Source organism: Ammodytes marinus, assembly GCF_949987685.1.
Source record: "Ammodytes marinus genome assembly, chromosome: 11".
NCBI lineage: Eukaryota > Metazoa > Chordata > Actinopteri > Uranoscopiformes > Ammodytidae > Ammodytes > Ammodytes marinus.
Window position 1 is genome coordinate 1,155,619 of NC_137215.1, and position 10,503 is coordinate 1,166,121.

General features: G+C 39.3%; 1 protein-coding gene across 1 annotated transcript in view; it reads right to left on the minus strand.

Moving 5' to 3' along the window:
- Nucleotides 1-1,170: 1,170 nt before the first annotated feature.
- Nucleotides 1,171-10,503, minus strand: part of LOC307257142 (multimerin-2-like) — a 45,493-nt gene continuing 36,160 nt past the window's right edge. Inside the window, exons 8-16 of the mRNA XM_080036284.1 lie at nt 9,205-9,362; nt 8,317-8,449; nt 7,619-7,801; nt 6,765-6,951; nt 6,155-6,432; nt 5,449-5,633; nt 4,273-4,394; nt 3,123-3,310; nt 1,171-2,778 (exon numbers count right to left, since the gene is read on the minus strand). Of these exons, the coding sequence (XP_079892410.1) occupies nt 2,464-2,778; nt 3,123-3,310; nt 4,273-4,394; nt 5,449-5,633; nt 6,155-6,432; nt 6,765-6,951; nt 7,619-7,801; nt 8,317-8,449; nt 9,205-9,362 (1,749 nt within the window). The 3' untranslated portion in view covers nt 1,171-2,463. The remainder of the gene's footprint in view (nt 2,779-3,122; nt 3,311-4,272; nt 4,395-5,448; nt 5,634-6,154; nt 6,433-6,764; nt 6,952-7,618; nt 7,802-8,316; nt 8,450-9,204; nt 9,363-10,503) is intronic.

The following is a 10,503-nucleotide window of genomic DNA, read 5'->3' on the forward strand; positions in this document are numbered from 1 at the left end:
TAATTTTGACCCTAATACCCTTCCGTAGTTTTTTGTAGTTCTTATGAATTAAGAAAACTACAAAATCTGAGTGAGCTGATATAACACACTGACATTGCAAGATTTGATAGGTGGCCTTCCTTTCCAAATAAAACCAGAATTTAATTTCACGCCAATGTTTCAGTTCGTAATATTAAAGCTACTCCGAGGAACTTTTAAATATTTCTGAAACAGTCTAATTTGTCCTCTGATGATCATGAATGACATGTAACAGCAAAACGAGACCATCAGTGCAAAGAGAATGCTATTTTTATATAGTTTTTCTTAATGCCTTTGTCATGGGTATACGCTCACCCAGGAACAACAGCTGGCGTGGTAAAAACACTACTGCTTTAGTCCAAAGGGGGGCGCTAGAATTAACACACACTGAAAGTTCCTCGGAGCACCTTTTAATTATAATATTAATAATGATGTTAAGATGATGCAACACTAACTGAAATGTAGAAGTTATTTTTTCACTTTGTCAAAGTTTGTTTTTGTGCATTTTTTGGCTTTTAGCAGATTTTATTTTGTTGATTTTTGGTATATTTTTGATGCTTATTTTTCTACACTGTAGACTTAACAAAGATGATGTTGAAAAGATTATTAAAAATGTTTAAAGGAAAATTCTGTGATTGTTTTTATTTTCAACACATCCCCTGCGTTCCAAATCTCATACTCTTTCTTTTGCCTATTCTACACACTACAGCTGATCATAAACAGTATCTAGTGAGTTAGGATGTAGTATGCTACAATTGGGACATACTTTAGCTTATTCATTTCATCCTAACATGGCTCCTTGTGTGTGTGTTTGTGTGTGCTTATATATCCGTCTCATCGCTGGTTGTTGTCACTGGGAGGCTCAGTCCATGTGATGTAACTTCTGCTGCAGTGGATTGTGGGTCAGAACCTCCATAAAGCTGCTGGTTTCAACACTAAAAATTTGGACAAACTAAATATCAGGGAAGGATGGGGACTGGAACACATAGTTTCACAAACTTCCCTCAACAATTCACAACTATTTTCTTTAATTTACAATTCACTCACTCACTCACTCACTCACTCACTCACTCACTCACTCACTCACTCACAGACAAACACACACACAAAATCAAAGCAATAACACAAAAATCCACATCCCTGTAAGATCATAATAAAACATTTTTTTTATTAAATTACAGTTTAGATAAGAATTCATTTTTTTTTTCATAAAAACATTTGTCACCTCTCAGCCTTTCCTTTATATAAATATATTCTCTTCTGCATGAGTTAAAGGTACTACGAGGAACTTTTAAATATTTCTGAAACAGTCTAATTTTTCCTCTGATGATCATAGATTACATGTAACAGCAAAACGAGACCATCAGTGCAAAGAATGCTATTTTTATATAGTTTTTCTTAATGCCTTTGTCATGGGTATACGCTCACCCAGGAACAACAGCTGGCATAGTAAAAACACTACCGCTTTTGTCCAAAGGGGGGCGCTAGAATCAACACAAACTGAAAGTTCCTCGGAGCAGCTTTAACCTAAATATATTGGTACTTTACAAACACATACAAATATTTTCTTTTCAGATTAAAGTAAAAAAAATCCCTTAATAATCAAAAAGAAATTCAACTTAGTTTTACATTTGCTGTACAGATGTGTATTACTTTTCCAATGCATATTTTTCAGTAAAATGAAAATGAAAATATATAAACAGCTCTGGAAAAAATGAAGAGACCACTCCAAATGTTCAGTGTCTCTCGTTTTACTATTTATAGGCATATGTTTGAGTAGAATGAACATTTTGGTTTTATAATATAAACTACCGACAACATTTCTGCCAAAATTCCCCCCAAAAATATTGTCATTAAAGAGCATTTTCATGAAGTAATGTAGAGATGAAGATTGAAGACAAATCCAGACTGGTCTCTTAATTTTTTCCAGAGCTGTATAAAATACTTGTGATAAAGACAGCTTGAAAGCAAACGAGACCATCAGTGCAAAGAATGCTATTTTTATATAGTTTTTCTTAATGCCTTTGTCATGGGTATATGCTCACCCAGGAACTACAGCTGGCGTGGTAAAAACACTACTGCTTTTGTCCATAAGGGGGGCGCTAGAATAAACACAAATTGAAAGTTCCTCTGAACATCTTTTTAAGTCATGAAAAAAAGGTTGTTAGCAAATGTTTTTGGCCTTTTTTTGTAGTTGTATGAAATCAAAGTCTCTGCCATGCTGCGATGTGATTAGTCGACAGCGCCCTCATGTGGTCGGTTGGAGCAACTGCACGGTGAAAACATTGTCCTTTTGAGTTGAGACCCAAAAAATCTCAACTTCTAAGGCACTTACATCAACTAAACTTTCCATAATCATTCTTCGCACTATTCTGAAGGTTATTACAGAAGGATTTGTTCATACGTTGTTCACTGTCTGATTTACGAGACATTCCGTTCAAAATCTCATGATGAACCTTCGCCTGTTTCTGCCTCTCTCTTGCTCCTCTCTCTCCCTCTCTCTCTGTCTCCCTCTCCCTCTCTTTTCTTCTTGTCTTTCTTCCCTTCTTTATTCTTGAGCAGCTTCCAGACTTTGTCGAGCTCCAGCGTGGCGTGTGTAGCCTCGAGCACGTCAGCGTTACTGAACACGTTCTTAAAGACGCGGAGATGGTCCTCTAACCCTCTCTTGAGCCGTGTTAACTCAGTGTGCAGTTTGCCCTCCTGTCCAGTGGGGGGCGACGGAGCTGTAGTGTTGAGCTGTTTCTCTTCCAAACGGAGGACCTTAAAACAGTCAGAGAATAGAAAATGATCACTTTAGTGTTTTAATACAACAATTATTTTTTTTAAATTTTTTTTATCATATTCCTTTTTATTTTTTTATTTTGAAGAGGCTACGAGGAAGTTTCAGTTTGTGTTCATTCTAGCGCCAACTATGGACAAAAGCGGTAGTGTTTTTACTACGCCAGCTGTTGTTCCTGGGTGAGCGTACTCATGACAAAGACATTAAGAAATGGAAATGATTTACAAACTGGACATCGTAGGGGTTAAATATTTCCAGAAGGTGGCAGTAATGCAACATGACAGACAGACAGACAGACAGACAGACAGACAGATGAATAAACTACCTTTAGCTGTAGCTGGTCCACGGCCCTCTCCAGGTTCCAGAGGTCACTTCCGTCTCCTCCGTGCCCAGGATCGGAGCTCTCTCGTCGGGTTAAAACCTGACGTTCTCTGGCTGGAGGTATGACATCACCGCCGGTTCTCAGCCAATCAGAGGAGGGCTGGTCAGCTGACGGAACCTCATCTCTATTTCCTGGGAGCAGAAGAAGAAGTTAAGATCTGTCTGTCTGTCTGTCTGTCTGTCTGTCTGTCTGTCTGTCTGTCTGTCTGTCGTATATTATAAAATACCTTGTGGCTTCATTTGCTCTTCAATAAATATAGAAAATACACAGGCACAGAAGTGCGTGTGTGTGTGTGTGTGGTCTTGTATTACTAATGTTGTGGGGACTTGTTTCTGTTTAAGGCGTGACATTGTGGGGACGTACCATCCTTTAGGGGACAAAATGGAAGTCCCCTTAATGTAATAATGATATTTTAGGGTGAAGACTTGCTTTAAGGTGAGGGTAGACTTAGGTTTAAGTTAAGGTTAGGGGTTAGGGGGTTAGAGGGTTAGGGCAAGTGTCCAGTAAATGAATGTAAGTCTATATAATGTCCTCACAATTTTTTACAGGTAGTTTCTCAAAGCTGCCACTAGATGGTGCTAAAGAGCTGTGTGTGAATGGTGCCACCTCTACAACACACACCCATTTTACTCTGGGTTAAATTCAGGTATATTCCTGTCACATACAAAAGCATGGTATAAACATGTATTTGTACCTTGTGTAACCAATCTCAGTTGTTCTTTTGGAGCTATCTATCTATCTTTTTGTCTCCGTCTATCTGTCTGTCTGTCTATCTATCTATCTATCTATCTATCTATCTATCTATCTATCTGTCCATCCATCCATCTTTCCATCTTTCTGCCTATCCGTCTGTCCGTCCATCCATCCATCTATCTATCTATCTATCTATCTATCTATCTATCTATCTATCTATCTATCTATCTATCTATCTATCTATCTATCTATCTATCTATCTATCTATCTATCTATCTATCTATCTATCCGTCCATCTTTCCATCTTTCTGCCTATCTGTCTGTCCATCCATCTATCCATCCATCCATCCATCCATCCATCCATCCATCCATCCATCTATCTATCTATCCATCTATCCACCTTGTATCATTCTCAGTTGTTCTTTTAGTGCCGGGATAGAATGAGCTTCCTGGTCCGGAACCGGCCAATCGAGGAACTCCAAAACCTCCTCGCCTAGCAACAGCTCCAGCACGTCACTGTGTCTGCAGGCAAGACAATTCAAAGTTGATTTATTAAAGGGGCACTGTGTAACATTTTAAGTAATTTATTTGCTAAAATCAATATCCTCATTCATAAATATGTCCTCATTGGTGTAAAATCACCTCTGCCAATACTCTGAATTATCCTCCTGAGCGGAGAATTACAAATATTAATGCTACATTTTGTACATTGAGCAGGTAGGTCTTATGGAGGCATCCATGTTTTTGGAATGTCATCAGGTGCATTGTTTAAAATTTAGAATTGTTCTTGTCCTTGAAGGCCACTGTAGCTTCTGTTATTATTCAAAAGGGTTGGGGTTACCCATGGAGCGTTGCATTCTAGAACTTTCTTGATGATGTCATATTACACAGTGCCCCTTTAAGCATATTAAATCCGGTGTTAATACACAGCCTAGGCTCTGTAAATGGGCATGTTGCTAACTACGGTTGGGCTCCCAAATATTTGTTTACAGAGCCTAGGCTAAGGATTTGTTAAATAAATAAATAAGATTGTGGCATAGATAATTCAAGACAGTTTAAAGTTGATTTATATAGCTTATTAAATCCCGGTGTTGATACACAGCCTAGGTTCTGTGAACGGGCATGTCGCTAGCTAAGGTGTGTACATACCAGTTCACAGAGCCTAGGCTGTGGATTTGTTTTCAACGTGGGTTGTGAGGAGATATTCACTGATTTTGACAACAAGCGTTCTCCAGAATTGCAGACTTTTGTCCAAAGGGGGACGCTAGAATGAACACAAACTGAAAATTCCTCTGAGCACCTTTTAAGGTATAGGCTATACAGCTCTGGAAAAAATTAAGAGACCACTCCAAATGTTCTCTTGTTTTACTTTTTAGAGGCATATGTTTGAGTAGAATGAACATTTTGGTTTTATTATATAAACTACTGACAACATTTCTACCAAATTCACAATAAAAATGTTGTCATTTAGAGCATTTTCAATAAGTAATGTAGAGATAAAGATTGAAGAAAAATCCAGACTGGTCTCTTTATTTTTTCCGGGGCTGTAGATATTTGCTGTGTACTATATTTTTACCTGATAGCGTCTTTGAGGAGAGAGTTGAATGAACCATTGAGTCGATGCATCTCCTTCTCTGTCTTGAGCTCCGAGGCTTTGAGGGCAGAAATGTCTGAGAGAACGCCCGACATCGAGGTGCCGATCTGGGCCACGGATTCTTCCAGAGACGTGCTGGAAGTCTGGGTCGACAAGAACTCCTTCACCTAAAGGGGGAATATAAATAAAAAATGAATGTTAAATTGTAATGTTATTTTTATGTGCATTTTTTATTTTATACATATATTTTTAAGGACCAGGGAAAGAGATGAAAAAATTTAAAAAATCTCCAGTTGTTGGAAGAAAAAAATAATATTATAACAACATGGGAAATATCCTAATTTTCGGGAAAGCTTGGATATTTTTTTGGAAATCCTTATGAAAAATGTTTTATTCTCACAACTTTCCCAAAAAGTTATCGTTTCCCTATGTATTTACTTAAAAAATTAAATAAAACAGTAATTAAAAAAACATAATTATTTTACACATTCAACAACAGAAAGTGACTGAAAATGCTTAAATAAACTGTCAAATGAAGGCTAAAACACCTTAAAAATATTTAAAAAAATGGGAAAATATAAATTAGAGTCCAGGATAATTTATCCTCTGACCTGTTGTTAAATTCTAATGTTTACGTACATTTTTCAAATTCTATATATATGAAAACAAAATTTATTAATTTCCATACCTGTTGCAGTCCGTGTTGCAGCGCCTCGACCGCGGGCTCCCAGTCTCCTCCCGCCCACATCTCCCCGCCTCCCTCGCTGATGTCATCAAGAGATACTCTGTTCTCATTGGCCAGCTCCGTCACATTGGCCACGCCCCTTTCCAGTCTGACCAGCGCTGCCTTCACGCCTTTGCAGTCGCAGTCGCTGTGAGTCGAGTTCTGTTTGTATTGAGCGTTGAACAGATAATCCAGATCCGATTCGGCTTCCGTGATTCGCTCGTGGTGTAAGGTGAGGTTACCTGTGGAGGGAAAGGTATTTTTAGGGTTAGGGTTGTGTGTGTGTGTGTGGGGGGGGGGGGGGCTGTGTGTGTGTGTGTGTGTAAGGTGAGGTTACGTGTGTAGAGAAGGTATTTTTTTGTATGAAAATTTGAAAATGTTTACTTAGTTTCAAAAGACAATGCGTGTGTGTGTGTGTGTGTGTGTGTATGACATATCAAAATAATACAAAGAAAAACATATCACAAAATACATTAGAAAAAAGATATTCGTTATGCCTGTAAAGGACACACACACACACACACACACACACACACACACACACACACACACACACACACACACACTTCCCCACCTGCTATCTCGTTAACCCTTGACAGCACAGCCTCTCTAGCAGCCTCCACCTCCAGCCCCGTCTCCATAAACTTCATCTGTCCGTCTCTGGCCGTTTGGTTCAGAAGTTTCTGCAGAAGGATCAGGTCTCGCTTCAGGGTCAAAACACTTCCCGACGTCACATCCATGTCCTCCATGAGACCGCCAATCTACACAGGGACATCAAGGGTCAATATAGATACTTTTATAACTTTTAAAAACCATTTAATTTTAATATTTACTGTAAGAAAAATGTATCACCAACTAATCAAAAAGGCTGGGGTCGACAGTGTGTGTGTGTGTGTGTGTGTGTGTGTGTGTGTGTGTGTGTGTGTGTGTGTGCGTGCCCATCGGTGTATGAGTGTGTGTATGAATGGGTGAATGTGGTAAGATATGTAAAGCGCTTTGGGGCTGAGAAAATCGGCTATAAAGCGCTATATAAGTCAAGTCCATTTACCATTTATCATTCAAAAAGACGGTTGACATGTTGAGAATTAACGAGACATAATTAATATAATATAGTATATAGTTTATATAGATACTTTTACAACCTTTTATTTAATATTTACAGGTAGAAATTGTGAGTTGTTTCATTTACTATTAAGAGGGTTTCACAGTTAATATAGCTACTTTTACAATAGACCGCCTATCTACACAGAATAAATAAAAAAATAAATAAAAAAAAATAAAAAAATAAAATAAAATAAAATAAAATAAAATAAAATAAAATAAAATAAAATAAAATAAAATAAAATAAAATAAAATAAAATAAAATAAAATAAAATAAAATAAAATAAAATAAAATAAAATAAAATAAAATGTGTTTATTTGACCTACTTTGACTGTATTGTTGACCAGGTAGATGTCTAGTCGGTCTAATTCTTCCCAGAGAGAGGAGGTGTCTGTGGGCATGGCGGGGAGAGAGAGAGGGGGGGCATGGTCCTCCAATCGATCCTCGTTCATCTGATCCTGGTCCAGTTTCAGCTCAGACAGAGTGCTGTTAACCGCCTGTAAGCTGGTCTGAAATCAGGCAGAAAGAAAAATATATTAATTTAAAGGTGCTCTGAGGTACTTTCATTTTGTGTTAATTCTAGCGCCCTCCCTTTGGGCAAAAGTGGTAGTGTTTTTACCACGCCAGCTGTTGTTCCTGGGTGAGCGTTTAACCATGACAAAGGCATTAAGAAAAACTATATCAAAATAGCATTCTTTGCACTGATGGTCTGGATTGCTGTTACATGTAATTAATGATCATCAGAGAAAAAAAATTAGACTGTTTCAGAAATATTCAAAAGTTCCTCATAGCGCCTTTACGATACATACAATATAAATTAATGAGTTGACGACCATAATGTTTATAAATTGTACCCGGTTGTCACAATTCATACTAAGCATAGTGATACAGTAAAATATAATATAGTTAGATATATGGATGGATGGATGGATGGATGGACAGACAGACAGACAGACAGACAGACAGACAGACAGATAGACAGACAGACAGACAGACAGATAGATAGATTTAAACATGCTCTCACCTGCAGCATCTTGTGGTGGCGTTTTAGCTTCATATCGACGTCTGTCTTGAAGGCAGTGAGGTTGTAGTGCAGCATTGCATTGTGGGTATGCAGCCGACTGTCTGTGTCCGCTCGCTGTACGTTCATCTGTCTCCTAGTGTAGGGGCCAAAATGCATATTTTAGTCTGTTTGTTTATTGTTTATTTTGAAAGGTTACTCACACTGTTTTTGGGTCATGTCACTTGCGTATGATTGACACATGGCCATGGGTGGGGTTTAATCTATATACCTGGGCACTCGTAGCGGGCGGGGGCAAGAGAGACAAAGGGGGAGACAATTTAGCGCTCCTGATTATATTTTCTGTTAACCGTCAAACTATCGTCAAACAACGTAAGTAACAAAACTTTATATTTTATTTATTTGTTTTCAATACCCTCTAGATATTTTCATTCATCAGTTTGTGTGTGTCTCTCTCTGTGTGTGTGCCCCTGTGAAAATGTGTGTGTGTGTGTGTGTGTGTGTGTGTGTGTGTGTGTGTGTGTGTGTGTGTGTGTCTGTCTGTCTGTCTGTCTGTCTGTCTGTCTGTCTATCTGTGTGTGTGTGTGTCTGTCTGTCTGTCTGTGTGTGTGTCTGTCTGTCTGTCTGTCTGTCTGTCTGTCTGTCTGTGTGTGTGTCTGTCTGTCTGTCTGTCTGTCTGTCTGTCTGTCTGTCTGTCTGTCTGTCTGTCTGTCTGTCTGTCTGTCTGTCTGTCTGTCTGTCTGTCTGTCTGTCTGTCTGTCTGTCTGTCTGTCTGTCTGTCTGTCTGTCTGTCTGTCTGTCTGTGTGTGTGTGTGTGTGTGAGTCATTCTGCCTTCAGTTATTAAATTATCAAACTATATTCGGCCTTTTAAAGGAAATCTGTCGCTATACCTGACTTCACCGATCTGCTGATACACCTCTTCTAGTTTAGTGTCCAAACGTTCCTCCACTCCGTCATCCAGCTCCGGTCGACCGGGGGGCTCAGGCAGGTGGTCCGACCCCAGATTGGTGCTCTTTATCTGGGCAACGTCGCGGGCAAGGTCCCCTACCTGTATGGATGAAAAAAGATGGGTAAAAGTGTGCGATATTAGATGGATTCATTGGCACTATTTATATTTATATTTGTCTTATATCACAAAGTCTGCTACGATACGACGGCGCATGCACAGCACTGTCGTCATCCGGTTACGTCCGCCCCAGAGCACCATACATAGGGCTCTACCTGTCTGTCTGTCTGTCTGTCTGTCTGTCTGTCTGTCTGTCTGTCTGTCTGTCTGTCTGTCTGTCTGTCTGTCTGCATACAAAGGGCTCTGGCCCCGCCCATATCAGAAAGAACGATTTGATTGGTAGCTCAGGATTTCTTGACATATTTAATGAGCTTCAATGGAGAGTGTCCAGACCAACAGGCGCAGCACATTTAATTTGCCAGCGCCTAGTGGCAGGTGTGGATTTCCAGGCTACCATTAGAACGCTTGTTGTCAAAATCTAACCACTACACCACGGAGCTACTATCTAGATATATTTAATATGTAAGTTTTTTTTTTTTTTTTTTTTTAACCTTTATTTATACAGGTAAATCCCATTGAGTCCGAAGACTCTTTTACAAGGGAGACCTGTTCCCATTTACACGTTACCATTCACACACTCATTCATACACCGATAGCAGGCTAACTATCGACATTCACACGAGGCAAGGTGGGTGAAGTGTCTTGCCCAAGGACACAACAACTATGACACAAGTGGCAGGGCGGGGATCGAACCTCCAACCCTTTGATCATCGGCCGACCCGCTCTACCAACTGAGACACAGTCGCCCATAAGTTGAATGCAAGGTAAGAATCAAAAGTGACACCAAGGTATTTGATCGAGCGGCTTCGAAACATGTTAAAAGTGATGATAACTTGTAAAACCAATTACCGTAAATAGGTCGTGTTAATGTATGGGTTAAGTGTTCTAAAATACAAAACAAATGTAATTAAAAACTTAAAAAAAAACAAAAAGATGGGGTGCTCTGGTGGTGTAGTGGATAGAGCGTGTACCATATCGGCTCCGGCCTTCGTTGCAGTGGTCGCGGGTTCAAATCCGACCCGTGGACCTTTACTGCAGGTCATCCCCCCCCCCCCTCTCTCTCTCTCTCTCTCTCTCTCTCTCTCTCTAAAAATAATCTTCAAAAAAACTAAAAGACAATCGT